This window comes from Trachypithecus francoisi, unplaced genomic scaffold, assembly GCF_009764315.1.
Source record: "Trachypithecus francoisi isolate TF-2019V2 unplaced genomic scaffold, Tfra_2.0 Lachesis_group13, whole genome shotgun sequence".
Lineage (NCBI taxonomy): Eukaryota > Metazoa > Chordata > Mammalia > Primates > Cercopithecidae > Trachypithecus > Trachypithecus francoisi.
This window is the reverse complement of record NW_022681458.1, coordinates 51,976,004-51,991,394: the sequence shown is the minus strand read 5'-3', so window position 1 is coordinate 51,991,394 and position 15,391 is coordinate 51,976,004. Positions and strand designations below refer to the sequence as shown.

At 38.4% G+C, this 15,391-nt stretch overlaps 3 protein-coding genes across 20 annotated transcripts in view; 2 read left to right on the top strand and 1 right to left on the bottom strand.

Moving 5' to 3' along the window:
- Nucleotides 1-342: 342 nt before the first annotated feature.
- Nucleotides 343-14,459, bottom strand: ORMDL1 (ORMDL sphingolipid biosynthesis regulator 1). 10 transcript variants are annotated; one of them, XR_004441661.1, is made up of 5 exons: nt 14,354-14,459; nt 12,515-12,695; nt 5,592-5,743; nt 3,925-4,154; nt 343-1,918 (listed from the first exon to the last, which is right to left on the bottom strand). XR_004441661.1 is itself a non-coding variant. In XM_033230878.1 (4 exons), exons 2-4 carry the CDS (start codon nt 12,686-12,688, stop codon nt 1,783-1,785), a joined length of 462 nt encoding a protein of 153 aa, XP_033086769.1. In that variant the 5' UTR covers nt 12,689-12,695; nt 14,354-14,459; the 3' UTR covers nt 343-1,782. The 10 variants fall into 10 exon arrangements, 9 of the variants coding, with proteins under 9 accessions (XP_033086769.1, XP_033086771.1, XP_033086772.1 ...); XM_033230878.1 differs by lacking the exon at nt 3,925-4,154; XM_033230880.1 differs by lacking the exon at nt 3,925-4,154 and having other exon boundaries at nt 14,309-14,423.
- Nucleotides 13,636-15,379, top strand: LOC117094733. The gene has a single exon (XM_033230882.1). The coding sequence runs from the start codon at nt 14,328-14,330 to the stop codon at nt 14,643-14,645; it is 318 nt and encodes a 105-aa protein (XP_033086773.1). The 5' UTR covers nt 13,636-14,327; the 3' UTR covers nt 14,646-15,379.
- The window catches only part of PMS1 (PMS1 homolog 1, mismatch repair system component), a 90,300-nt gene continuing 89,081 nt past the window's right edge, over nt 14,173-15,391 (top strand). For 4 of the 9 annotated variants that reach the window (XR_004441660.1, XM_033230866.1, XM_033230867.1 and 1 more), the window contains exon 1: nt 14,547-14,670. The gene's annotated coding sequence lies outside the window, so the exon portion shown is untranslated. Of the gene's footprint in view, nt 14,671-15,391 lie in introns of all 9 variants that reach the window. The other 5 variants (XM_033230865.1, XM_033230862.1, XM_033230863.1 and 2 more) reach the window with 3 other exon arrangements.

Genomic DNA, 15,391 nt, shown 5'->3' with positions numbered 1-15,391 from the left:
TGGACTGTAGCCATCAAAGGGAAGGGAGTTGGTTTGTCTTGTTTACAGACTATCCTCAGGACCTAACATAATTCTTGTAACAGAGTGGGCCCTTCAAATATCTGCTGAGTAAATATTTTTAAAGCATTGACAGGAGAAAGCAGTGAAGAAAGCATGTATTAGAGGGAGACTTCTGTCTCTGAAGTATGTTTAAAAAAGTAAGCCTTTTGAGATGAACTTTAAAATAAAGAAAAATGAATGTTTTTTGTTACTTTAATTTTACAAATTCAGTTGCTTAAAAATAAACTTGAAATATGTCACTTTAATTTTGATGACTAAATTTGGAGAGCTTTTGAAATAATCTTACACCAAGGAAAAATTTTATTAAATTATGGATCACCAGTTATTTAAAAATACATGGGAAAAGACAGACATACAAAGGTAGTATCATACAACTGACTTCTAAACTCAATACTTTTGAAATACAAAACAATGATCATTACCCCCAAAAGTCAGTTTACTGACACGAATTGATGTTTAAGTTGGTCTATAACTCTTTTCATTCAATTATGTTTATAAATGTTACTGAATTTTAAAATTTTGTCCCATATCTGAACTTTGTTTTTTTTGACGTTTACTTCTCAAAGCAGTATATAGTTATTTCTTGCAATTAATGTCAGCAACTATAGGAAGCTTTCCTAAGTCACAAGAATTCAATGTGGTTGCTGTTCTGGAGACAGTTACCATTTTGGGCTATATATACTAAAACCCACGTATTTAAAGGCAAAATATTCATGGGCAAAATATGGGGGTTGAGAGCAGGAGGACTAAGAAAAGAAAATGTTATCTTTTACTGCAGACCTGCCAAAAAAGACTCCATTACTTACTTTGGTAATATTGCTAGAGACATCATTTCTGCCACAGGTTGGCTATATGGTTGTTCCTTTTGTATTTCCTTTTTCAAATGATGACAAACTTTGCCAATTAAATTGTTCAACCAAATAAGCAGACACCTTTAAATTACCATTACTTTTTAGTTGCTTGAAAGAAATAAATTATTTTCTTAATTGGTTTAGCAGCTTTGTGTCTGGAAACGCAGTAAAACCCGCTTTGTTCCAAAATTAGAACACTGACTCAGAGGCTGCTTGTAAGATACTTGGCTATTTTCTATCACCAGTCACAAAGGTGAACCTCCATGAACTCTGTAATGTAATAAATGTAAAAATGGCCTCACTGACCAATACACAATATTGAGCCAGCAAAACCAAAAAAGTACCCTCATAAGTGAGAAATGGCTTGTATAAAACAAGAGGATATACATCCTCTTACATAAAACAAGAGAAATATGTATGGTAATAAAAATAATCTTTAATAAACTTGTATAGAGATGATTCCGGTTTACATGTAAGTCTGCTTTAACTAACCACGGCTGAATGATGGGAAGTGTTCTTTTCTTAACACAATGCCCATTCATTATAAGTTAAGCTGGTCCTAGTTTTTTACAAATCTCTTATTTCTTTGAATTTATCTACTACACCCTCACTGTGATGCCCTTGAACTTACAAGCTGGGCCTGCCCAGCCTGCTTATAAAGCCCCTCTTTAGAAATATACCAGATGTATTAAACAGAGGCATCATTTAATGGAAATCTGCACTTCAAAACAGCACTTGAAGGACCAGCATTGGCCCTCCAATGTAAATACTTCTTATTTCACATTATCACAGAACAGTGCAGTTTACTAACCACTCCTTTCTTATAAGAAATTCAGCAGCTGTAAAAATTTTTGTTCAGTTTCAAAACATTTCAATACTTATTAATTCCAAAGATCCGAACACCATGTAGCTGTGGCATTTTGGGAATTAGCACACTCAGGAGAGAAGCTGTGTTTAGGATGAAGTGAGTTGGATCATACTTCGTATAGAAACTTGCCAGAAAATATCTGTAGAGATAAAAGTTAAGAATATATATAACATCCAAAAATAAAATTACTTAGAACTTAAACAATTTTAAAGGTAGAAAAAAAAGGCCACTAAAGCATAAATACCTAAAAATAAAACTATTTCTGAGCACTAAAATAAGAGGAACCATTTTAGTTTGGCCCCAAGTTTTATCTCATTAGAAACTAAAAAACTTGTTTAATGGAGGTCCACATTTTCCATTTCTGTAATTGTATTAAATACATTTAATAGAACACATTGCATCCTTTAAAGCAAGGCTTTCAAACTAGGGTTCCTACGCCCTCTGTAATTACAGGTATGGTTCTGTATTTCCATGTATGTTTCTGAGAGAGATCCGGATTCAAAGCATTCATCTTATTCTCAAAAAGTTTTATGACTCACAGGTTAAAAACCTCTACTGCAAAGCTCCGAAAAAATGGGGTTTTAGTGCATTAGTACAATTCCTATCTTTGAAGGAAATAAATATTTGGTTGCCCTTTTGATGTTCTCATTTTCATACTGTAGTTGATTGAGCAGCTCTGTAACCAGTTTAACTGGTAACTTGAAAGACACTGTTGTACCATTCCAGCTGCTTTTTAATAATCAAATGCTTGTATGTTTTTGGATATCCAACTGAGAATTTGTTTTAACAAGCCCCAAGCCTAAAGCACCTTTAAAACCATAAATCACAAAGTCCAGAATGTTTAGTTTTACCTACGGGTATATCAAGGTGCAGGCACATCATCTGATTACTAATGGAATAATACAGATAAGATGTAAAGAATAAAACATCATGTCTTATTTGTTCATAACTTTAAGAAGTTAGTTTCTATTTAGGTGTTTGTCTATTTTTGCAGTACACAAGGAAAGTATTCTAATAGTCTTTACTGACATTAGTTTCTCATAAGGGAAAATAAGTATCTTGTGTAATATGGCTAGAAGAGAGAAGCTACTTCCAAGTATGACAAAAAATCACAGTCAGAGAATTTTATACATTTTTAGAACCATCTAGACTGAGAAATCCTACAATCTTCCACCTATTTTGCAAACTACAGTCAGAAAATTCTTTCTCGAGTATAAACCATATTCCTCAATTCTGAAATTCTTTCTTCCTGCTTTCATACATTTGAAGACTAAATTTATACTTCCTTTACTGAACAAAATAGGACATCACTTGCATTTAGCAAACTCATTTCATTTCCCACCATCATTACAGGTTTAATCTACAATCTGGGATAGGTGAGAAATAATAAATCTTATAATGGGTTCTTTTGACTATAACCTAGCATATGTCCCCTTTTTGTGTTTTAAACGAATTTTGTGTGTAGATTATATGAAAATTACTTGCCTCTTTCAAAAACTTAGACAACCCTCTGATGGTATGAAAAACCCAGGTGGGAATCAGTGTGGTAACATTTATTTGCCAACAGCTATATTGGAAAGAGACCTGTATTACAAGATAGTAGTTTAGGGTTTAAACCCGAGCTCTTAACTCCAACTAGGTTCAAGATCTTCAACAAGGTAATGCATTTGAGTCTGTTTCTTTACCTAAACATCTGGAATATGGTGGCTCATGCCCGTAATCCCAGCACTTTGGGAGGCCGAGGCAGGCGGATCACCTGAGGTGAGGAGTTCAAGACCAGCCTGGTCAACATGGTGAAACCCTATCTCTACTAAAAATACAAAAAGTAGCTGGGCATGGTGGCGCACACCTGTAGTCCCAGCTACTGGGGAGGCTGAGGCAGGAGAATCGCTTGAACCTGGGAGGTGGAGGTTGCAGTGAGCTGAGGTCATGCCACTGCACTCTGGCCTGGGCAACACAGCGAGACTCTGTCTCAAAAAAAAAAAAACACAAAATCTGGAATAACATTCCATGTCACACCTACCTGACAAATAGTTAAGTAAGAAAATGTGAAAGCACTTTGAAAAGTCTTAATGCTATATAGATGGCTTTAATGCTATTTCTTCAGTTAAGTAAGCAATTTAATCAGAATATTTGAAATCATACCTGTTGGTCAAAAATATATTTTGAGAAATATGGACACTGTACACAGGTACATCTCAGTTGACCTTTTGTGTGATAGCTGTGATTAAAACTTCAGAATATGTCAGGCGTTTTACATGTATTATGATGCAATCTTCAGTGTTTTACAGATGAGAAAACTGAGCCTTTGAAGAAAATGGCCAAAAGTCACAGAGCTTCAAAGGGGTTGAGCCAAAATCCAAATTCAGGGCCATCTGAATAACCAATATTTTTGTTATTACATGCATGCATGCATTCATTCACTTATTTATTTAATAAATCGGGTATTACTCTGTTGCCCAAACTGGAGTACAGCATATGACTAGAGCTCACTGCAGCCTCCAACTGCTAGGCTCAAACCATCTCCTGCCTCAGCTTCCCATGTAGCTTACGTTTATTTTTATTAGACCTCACTGACACTTTTCTTTGAGGTTAATTTTATATGGGACTAAACCAGTTCAAAATTTCCTCAAAGGGCTATAAATTAAGGAAAAAGGACCCCATTATTTTATGATCAGTTTATTCCTTTCACTTGAAAAATGCCTTCCCTTACTTAAATATCTAAAACCTATTCTCTCTTAAGTTCTAGCATAAGGATTTCCAACATCCACCTCCAAGAAGTCTTTTGTGCTACGACAGGCTGTGCTGACACTATCATGGACATTATTATGTTTAAGCTAGATGATGCAGAATATTAAGATATATGAGCAATACCTCTATTATGTGTAGGCCACTGTACTTACTGTGGGATTCAAAGCAATCCATGCACTTATAAATTCTTTGGAGAGACAAAATAAAACATATATACATTTTTTTATTTGTCAATTATACCTCAATAAAGCTGGGGAAAAAAGGAAGCGGCATTTCAGGTAGGAGATATGATTTGAACAAAGACAGAAATAGGACTACACATGAAATATTCAAGAAATGCTGCTTAGAAGGCCAGGTAGGAGTTGGGTGGGGATAAAATATTTACATCAAGGGAAAACGCGGTAAGAACTATTTTCTGGAAGGTGCAGAACATCAGATAAGAGAAAGAAATTAGATACCAGATACAGGTTACATGCTATCCAGGTAGATATTATCTCATTTATTTCTTACAGCATTAGGATTGAATTAGGTATCACTAGCTAGAATTTTATATATGAGCAAACCAAGCTGGCTGAGTGATATATATAGGACTCCACCTAGGTCTGTCCTGTAATGAAAGCCTGACCTCTTTTTTTCGAAACCATACTCTTTCCCAAGGAGTCTGAATATCTTAATAGGTTAGGTGGCCAGTGAAATTCTTCTGATTGTCTAAATCATTGCTTAGGGAGATTAATCTGACAGTGCAATATAGAATATGATTATGTATTTTGTGTCCTTATATGAAACCTAAGAACGGGAGCTGGAATACATTTGACCTGTATATCCTACATGTCTAGGTGCACTGATTAGCATGTAATATTGTCTTCATATGTACTGACTGAAGTGAAAACTAATTTATTATCAACTGGTTAAAAATTGTCTATAATTTATATTCTATCCGAGGTGCCACTTATTGATAGAAGTTTTCAACAAAATGCTGTTTCTAATTCCAGTTCAATCTGATGAAAGGATATTTTCCTCTTATTCAATCCTCCTCATACCTAAACATTTCTGCCACTTACAGAATTATTGGAGAAATTGTGAAAAACTTCCGTGAAGATGTAAACTGTACTCCATAGTCCAGTTGTTCCCAATGAGTTAGGAGCCTTGCTTTACCCTGGTCAGGAGTTTCGAAAGGTGTTCCTTTCACTGCATGCAAAAATACATACATCCCCTGGAAAACAAGCAAGGGGGTAGAAATGATCAATATTAAATACAAAATTAGTCTTTGTCAGTAGCATTAACAAGGTTCCAAGCTGTTTGTGAGAGAGTGTGAGATTTAACTGAGTTCATTTTGCGCTTTGATATAATAGTGAAAGGCTGTGGCCAGTTTCATTATAATAAAATAGAACTTTCTGGGGTATATAAATATTATTAAATGAGAATTCGTAAAAGGTCAACTGAAAGTAACCTGTTTGCATTTCTTTTCATTAAATTGAAAATAAGTATCAGTGTAGCTTCGTATCTTTACGTTCAGATTTTCCTACACTTTTCCTATTAGGAAATAGGATTACTTTTTCCCCAATGTACAGGAGGTTTTTCTTCAGAGTATATTAGTGAATTTGATGATACTTAAAAAATGATGAAGACATACAAACTGGTAGAACACAATAAAATGATTAAAATCTATCGGGAAAAATAGTTTTGAGATATTTAATATGACGACTGCCTTTGCCTTAATAGTTCTCTTCCAAAGCACAAAAATAGTTTGATATAATAGGTATAATGTTCCACTCAATTCCCTTTTCAAATCGCCATTGTGCCTCAATAGTGTTTCTTCTGAAGTCAGTTTTTAAAACTCAAAGCAAATAACATTACTAAAAGCCATTCTGTCAGATCTGTCAGATCATATGAAACATATAACAGTTTTATTAATAGTTAGGATAGAGTAAAACCAATAGAGAGTAGATCTGGTTTCCTTGAGATTATGATACCCATTTAGACTGATAGGCAGTGTTTCATTCAGGATCACTGCTTGAGACACTGTAAAGGATAATGCCTAAATATTATCATGACACAAAATGTTTCCTTCTAGACGCCACAATGTGATGTCATTTTTCTTACCTCAACTTTTAATGATTATGTAGAAAAATTACGGATTTGAAATTTTATATGATACCAAGTTAACCAAGCCCTTCCTTTCAAGGCTTAGTCTACTTCCTAGTTTTTCCATTAGGCAATTCAGAAGTCATTTAGCTGCAATAACACGTAAGCTATGGAGGAAAGGACTCATGTTCAATTGGATTTAACCCACCAAATATTTAATAAGTGGCTTATATGTACAAGATTCAGGACATATACGCACATATGAAATTGAATGAGATGTACCCAAGCCTTGGAGAAATTTAATCCTCTAAGAGATGGTAAGGAAAAAAAGATATGCATAAACAGCTAGAAAGTAGGGCAGAAATTGCTATCAAAGGTACAATCAGAATACTCAGCAAATGGCAGGGGAGGGAAAGGTTCGTTGTTGCTGTGGCAAAAGTCTTGATGCTACCTCATTAATTACCTCATTCTTAAAGGTTTAGCTCAAATAACAATTCCTTAGAAAAACCTACCTCATTAGTAATAATTAATCTCCTGTTTATGTAGTTGTATACACTTTTATTGAAAATACGATTACAGTACAGTATATCGTGTTAGAGTTGTTTGAATGATGTTTGTTTTCCCATTAGCCTGAATACACTAGGAGTAAGCACGGGACACTGCAAGACATTAGACACTGGACACTTCCAACATTAGAAATATTGGAAGATGACATTATGCCAAGGAGTATTTATTCTGTAAGCACTACAAAACCATTTTCATATGGGCTTTAAAGTGAATTATAAAACAGAAAGTATGTTTTCAAATTCTCAGGGGGTACAGGACCCCCAAAAAGTTAAGAACATCTATTCCAGACCACATACATATTAGAATCTAAGAGAATAATCATCCTCTCATTATTTCCTTCAAACTGTATAGACTTAACTAGTGTTTAGAATATCGAAACAGTTTATTTTATACATCCGTTTATTTTATACATCTTTTCAGTGAAAAATAATAAAATCTTTATCTGGCCATATATCTTCTGCCCCAGTATTATTTTTTAAATTATTTTTATATAAAAATGTTTGTGATCATTATTCCTACATTAAAAGAATTAGGGAACAAAAGTATGTAGCTCATGGCTAGTCCTTACTAATACCTACTGAATCAAAATGAATCATTCATTTTTAAAGCTGGGCCAAGAATCTTGTGAAGCATAACCTTTAACGATGAGGTAGCACTTAATAAAACAACCACTGTAGGTTTCTTTCAGAAAGGCAAATACACTATTTTTCTAACTGGGTGTAACAATTAGGTCCATTTTCTTATTTTTAAAGGCATTCAATATATATTTCAGATTTTTAATTAGTTTATTGTGGCTATCTTCAAAGGAAACTTAAATTTGGAGTCATGTAATTGCAACTCCTATGGCTTTTTAGTGTGGTGAACTAATAACAAATAAATCAGAGGTTTGCTTTCTATACAGTGTAATTACCAATCATTTGTCCATGGTCAACCAATTTGAAACAAGGTTGGGGGTGGTGGTGGTGCAGGGATGGCTTCTAAAATATATTTAATACATGTGCCATTGGAGAATGGAAAAGACTAACTTGGCCAGGTGTGGTGGCTCATGCTCAGTACTTTGGGAGGCCAAGGCAGGCAGATCACCTGGGAGTTCGAGACCAGCCTGACCAACATGGTGAAACAACGTCTCTATTAAAAATACAAAAATTAGCCGGGCGTGGTGGTGCACACCTGTAATCCCAGCTACTCAGGAGACTGAGGCAGGAGAATCGCTTGAACCCAGGAGGCGGAGGTTGCAGTGAGCTGAGATCACGCCACTGCTCTCCAGCCTGGCTGACAGTGAGACTCCATCTCAAAAAAAAAAAAGACTAACTTATTCAGCAAACATTTAAATAAGTTTTTAGAGATGTAAAAATTAAAACATAAAGAGATAAACTGCTAATTATAAAACAATGACAACTACATGATAAAAGGATGCAGCATGGGAGTTGTGTAGATTCCTGGAGGGACAGTTTTGCTGTAGGAGAGCAGGAAGGAGGGAGGGGTATTAAAATACTAGAGAGAGGGCTGGGCATGGTACCTCACACCTGTAGCTCAATCCCAGCATTTTGGAAGGCCAAGACAGGTGGATCACCTGAGGTCAGGAGTTCAAGTCCAGCCCAGCCAACATGGTGAAACCCCACCTCTACTAAAAATACAAAAATTGGCTGGGTGTAGTGGTGCATGCCTGTAGTCCCATCGATTCAGGAGGCTGAGGCAGGAGAATCGCTTGAACCTGGGAGGTGCAGGTTGCAGTGAGCCAAGACTGTGCCACTGCACTCCAGCCTGGATGACATAGAGATACTCCCTCTCAAAAAAATAAAAGTAGGCCCTGAGTGCCATGGCTCACTCACGCTTTGGGAGGCTAAGACAGGAGGATCACTTGAGGCCAGGAGTTTGAGACAAGATTGGGTAACATGGCAAGATCCCCATCTCAATCAGTCAATCAGATGAGCATGGTGGCACACACCTATAGTCCTAGCTACTTGGGAGGCTGAGGCAGGAGGATCACTTAAGACCAGGAGTTCCAGGCTGCAGTGAACTATGATCATGCCACTGCACTCCAGCCTGGGTAACAGAATGAGGCCCTGTCTCTGTAAAAAAAACAAAATGGCTGGGCATGGTGGCTCATGCCTGTAATCCCAGCACTTTTGGAGGCTGGTGCAGAAGGATTGTGTGAGGCCAGGAGTTCAAGACCAGCCAGGGCAACGTAGTGAGACCCTATCACTATTAAAATAAAAACAAATTAGCCAGATGTGGCGGCATGTGCCTGTAGTCCTCAAATTTCTTGGGAAGCTAAGGTGGGAGGAGCTATGATCACGCCAGTCTCTTAAAAACAAAAGAGTACTTGGTCCAGGTGAAAAGAAAATATAGTAGAATAGCTTAAGCCAAAGCAATAAAATGAGAGCAGATGATTTTATTGCTAGTGTATAGGCTGTATTTAGAGATGGTTGAGATAAGGTGAAGTGTCCTTGTTTCTGCACTGTTATCAACTGGTCTTATATGTCACACAAGAAACTTGGATTTTACCATGACTGCAATGGATAATCACTGAAAGACTTAAGAGTATGACTTGAGCAAGCATGCATTTTTAAAACATCACTCTGCCAAGCTGGAATGGAGAAAGGTAGAGAAGCATCAAGAAGACCATTTGATTTATCCGAGTAATTTACTTGTGGAAAAAATGAGGGTATGGGGATCAAGTTGAGAGTAAAGCAGTAGAAGACAGTGCTCTGAGCAAAATGGATATGGAATATAAAGGAAAAGAAGTTATCCTAAGACTTAGGTGACTTTGTATTCTTGTTTGCATTGGATGGTTCTGATTATACCTATTCTCTTGTAGTAGTTATTACCAGAGCTCCATTTTACTCTCTAAACAGTCTGTTTGGACTGTACGTTACGGGTTGAGTATTCCTTATCCAAAATGCTCCAGAGCAGAAGTGTTTCAGATTTTGGATTGTTTTGGATTTTAGAATATCAGCATATACATAATGAGGTATCTTGGGGACAGGGCCCAAGTCTAAACATGAAATTCATTTATGTTTCATATACATCATACACACACAGCCTAAAGATAATTTTATATGGTATCTTTAGTAATTTTGTGCATGAAATAAAGTTTTGACTGCATTTTAATTGCAACTTGTCAGGAGGTCAGGTATGGAATTTTCTGCTTGTGGCACCATGTTGGTGCTAAAAAAGTTTAGAATTTTAGAACATTTTCTATTTGGGGTTTCTGATTAGGGATGCTCAACCTGTGTATTAATTGCTTTACCATTAACATTCAGCTGTCCGGCTTGGCCTTTAGAAAAGATTAGTAGTGAAGTCAGAGGAGCAGATTGTGGGTGGTAAGGGACTAATCAGGAATAAGATAAGTTCCATTTATACTTGTTTGGTTTAAGGTGCAAGGTAATCTGGTGATACAAATAAATAGGAGCATCCTTATTCTACAGGTAGAAACTGAAAATATGGGTAGATGAAGTAACCTAGGTAGAATACATAGCATAAGAAGAGATGAAGAACCTTGGGAATAGAAATATTTAAGAGAGGAAAAGAGAAGGAAGACTCCATAAGAAAGAGAAGGTCAGAAATACATGCCGGTGAAAGTGATCCTATGGAAGCCAAAGGAAGTTTCAACAAAAGGGAGATGATTAGTGTAAAATATTTCAGAGAAGTCACTATTTAAAAGAAAATATCTTTTCCCCTTACAAAGTCTATCACATAAAATGGACTAAATGGACACGTATTTATCATGTCTACCAGCACATCATTCTTGTCCTCCTCCAGTCAACTTCAAATATACTCCAGAAGATAGAAAATAAATATTATTATTATTATTATTTGAGACAGGGTCTCACTGTCACCCAGGCTGGAGTGCAGTGGCACAATCTTGACTCACTGTGACCTCTGCCTCCCAGGCTCAAGCGATTCTCCCACCTCAGCCTCCCGATTCTCCCATCTCAGCCTCCCGAGTAGCCGGGACTACAGATGTGCTGCCACCATACTGGCTAAGGTTTTGTATTTTTTGTAGAGACAGGGTGTCAGGTTTCACCATGTTGCCCAGGCTGGTCTCGAAATCCTGACCTCAAGTGATCTGCCCGCCTCAGCCTCCCAAAGCACTGGGATTACAGGTGTGAGCCACTGCACCTGGCCAAAATAAATGTTAATTTTAAAAAATCAATTTCTCCTGTTTTCCTATCTTAATGCTTTAAGTTAATTTTAAAAATATCTTTCAACAAATGTACTGCTAAACTGGATTCAATTAAAATTTTCAAGTAACTGTATTTCCTCCTTTTCACATTACTTTAATAGGCTACTAAAACTAGAAAAGTCGCTGTCAGGATTTTTTGTTTTTGTAAAAGGCAATTTCCAGGGCTGCATAATACAGTCAGTAGAGTCAATCAAAACTTTGCTACTCTGTTAGCACTAATACAAGAGAGTGATACTCAACAAGCAGCAGCTAAGGCACCATAAGATCGTGAATCACATAAGATATGATTAAGTTCAACACTTAAATACTGAAACAGTAAAGAATACTTATACAATTTAGATAGGTAAGTTAACAAGGATTAAAACTAAAATGATCTATTTTCTAGATTTTACACAATGAGAAACAAAAAGTCTTACTTAGAAAAAGGCCTAGTTTTGAAATAAAGTGTGAAAGAAAAAAGAAAATTCTATCCCAGATTAGAATTCTTCAAAATTAAGTCTTATATACTAAAAACCACTACACTATACACTCTAAATGGGTGGATTTTATTGCATGTAAATTATATCTCCAAAAAAGCTGTTAAAAAAACTAAGTTGTATATATCACAAAACCTTAAGCCTTTTTAAAAACTGTGTTTAAACACACGTCATAAAGTCTACCATCTTAGACGCTTTTTTCCTTTGAGACAAAGTCTCACTCTGTCACCCAGGCTGGAGTGCAGTGACATGATCTTGGCTCATTGCAACCTCTGCCTCCCAGGTTCAAGGGATTCTCCTGCCTCAGCCTCCAGAGTAGCTGGGACTACAGGCATGTGCTGCCACGCCCAGCTAATTTTTGTATTTTTAGTAGAGATAACGTTTCACCATGTTGGCAAGGCTGGTCTTGAACTCCTGACCTTGTGATCCACCCGCCCTGGCCTCCCAAAGTGCTGCGATTTTAAATGTATAATTGAGTGGTATTAAAAACATTCAAATTGTTGTGCAATCATCACCATTACCATCGACATCCACAACTCTTTTCATCTTGCAAAACTAAAAACTCTGTACCCATTAAGCAATAACTCTCCATTCCTTCCGCCCCTTAATTTCTGGCAACCACTAAACCTAAAACTTTTAAGTGTTCAGTATAATGTGAAATTCTTACCAAATTATGTATAATATTTGTTAAAGTCCAAGCAACAGGAACACTGAAGAAGGGAATGCTGAGTAAGACAATATGAAGCAAGCCAACTCCCAATGCATATGTCAGCCACATACCCCGGCTGTTCATGACACGGGTATTTGGATTCACTTCACTGTGGGCAACTCCAACATTCATGTTTGCTCTGTAGGAAAGTAATAAAATGAATCAACACTGATATAACTGGCAACCTAAACACCCCCAATTCTGACATGACAAGGTACATGTGTTACGATGATTATTTTTTCCTAGTTATCTTGAAGTAGCACACAAACACCATCCAAAATATGCTACTTGTAGAGATGCTGCTGACAGCAGTAAAGAATCGTCAACATTTGACTTTATGGTAAGACAAGACTTATTATCATGGTTCTAATTTAAAAAGTAGTTAAAATGCCTTTCCTAAAGTTTGTTTTCTAGCATGCTGTTTTACTAAATACGAAAATTCAAACTGAAAGAGAACCTACATTTTCTTACATCATGAGAGCAACGTGAAAAGCCAAAAGCTAGATTTACCAACATAATAAATTTATATTAAAAAGAAAAAGCAGAACTCACCCAGCCAGTCTGTCAAGTAGCCAGACTCATATCTGACGTAATGTATCCATAAAGAATAGTCAGAGTTCAGATCACTTCTTTCTGAATACTGAATGTGGAAGGTACACGCTGTTGACATAATGTGGTGTAAAATCTACATGGTCAAGGGATAATGTTTGTTTCTCAATTTTGTGATACATCTAGGTGAAAATAAGGAGTCTTCTGAATATTTCTCTAGTCAATTAAAAAACTTCAGTTTTCTTTCTTCTTTTTAAAAAAGTTTTTCCCATCTCCTTTCCATTAAAGATGGACTCCAAAGGAAGAACTGGTAATAGTTATCAGTTCTTTTAATGATGGTGTTTACTTGGGTCTAAGAATTCGTTAAAATAAAACTGTCCTGAAGAACACCTATCATCCGAGGGAGGGGGAAAACGAAGCTAGATTACATTTGGAACAGCTGTGATTTTAAAATACACAAACGCTTGTATTACGGAGTTAGCATACGGAGAGGAATTTCTCATATCCCCATCCAGCAAGTGTTTCCAGAGTATAATGCTCCTTCCCCTCTAGAGACCGATAGAACAGGCATCAAGGGTTAAGGGGACGAAAAGTTAGTTACACTAAGACCGCTAGAGTCTCCAATTTATATGTGTAAATCTTTCGTCTAAACACACATCATTTATCATACATTATTTTAAACTACTTAGAACATGCCAACACTCAAGATAGTTTTCCCACGTTCCACAGGATGGAGGCCTGAAATTTACATCTCAGCTGGAAGGCAAAGCTGGTGCGGTACTCATCCTATTCCAACCAGAAAACCTTTCCCCAGCAGGTTTGCCGCGCTGCCCCGCGACTGGCAAACAATGACCTTACAGACCGTGAAGAGGCCGTCGGCTCTGCCGTCGCCGGTGCCTCCGAGAACGGCGACCCGCAGCGGCCCCTCAAGGGAGTTCCCCCTGCCAGACCGACAGCCTGAGCGCTCCGGGACAGAGAAAACTCAGCAAAGGCCGCCGCTGCTACCACCTCAGCACCTCCCCCAACCCGCCCCTTCCTTTTCGCAGCCGCACGTCACGTCAGGACCCGGCAAGAGGAGCGAAGATTTGCGTAGGGGACGAGCCTCTGAGGCCACGGCTCGTACGGCCATGCAGGGCGCCGCAGATGCAGCTGGACCTCACTTTTCCCTGTCAGGACGACCCTAGGCCGCCAGCAGTTTCCTACCGACGAAGGCGACTGTACAATGTCGTCGCGTTCGTGCCCACTTACCCGCCGCCCCACTCAGGGCCGCCGGCTCGCAGCAGGACCAGCCCGGCTGTTACGGCCGCGGATACACGCCCTCAGGCCGGGCGCTGCGCAGCTTGCGGAAAGGCTCACGGACAGACTCGCTGCTAGCGGATTGGCTGCGAGCAGCGTCAATCTTACGTTCACCCCGGACGAGGCGGGACTAAGTGCCGCGCTCCCTGTACCCGCTCTGCCGCGCGCGCATGCTGGGGGCGAGTGCGGGGTCGGGCCTGCGCTCCGAGTGAGACGCTGGCTGCTTGCCGCTGGTGGATGGTAGTTGCCTGCCTCGCGCTAGCAGGAAGGTAGTGTGGTGTGACTAACGGGTATTTATTATATTCTCGAGGGCTTGAGGGCCTCCATCCCCTCTACTCGTCCCGGTCCGGGCGCAAACGCTGTAGGGCAGCTAAGGGCGCTCCCCGCGGGCGGGAAGCGAAGCCGTTCTTGCAGGCGCGCACACGTGGAGCGCGTTCTCTGAGCAGATCTGGGCTCGGGGTGTTCTGGCTTGGTCTTTGTTGTGGCCAATTCCCAGACCCTTCTGGGTGCAGGACTTAAAATTTGTTTTCCAGGCAGCAAATTTAACCCATGGCAACTGTAACTCATCTTGTGAGGGTGGCGGTTTATAGTATTGTATCCTGTGGCATCATACAAGGGGTGCAAGTTAAACTCTTCAAAGTTAATCACGAGTTTTGCTCGTGGCCTTCTGGGTTTATCCGTACGCCGAAGACAGGCACCTGTATTACATCCTGAGGAAATGTGGATACCAAAAATTGATCCTGAGAAAAGTCTTGATTAGATTTTTTGGAATTGCCTTTGAAATGTAATTTCCCTCACCTTGGCAGTGCGGAAAGTTTGTGATATTTATTGCCTAAATAGCTTTCAACATTTTGAAATTGACTTAAGAGAATGTTCGCTATGTGTGTCTATGTATCTTGCATTTCTGTTGGCTTTGTGAACTTGTTCTGGATTTAGTCTGATCTTTAAATAAATGATTTCTTTGTGTTCTCTCTAGTGAAAGTCTGTGAG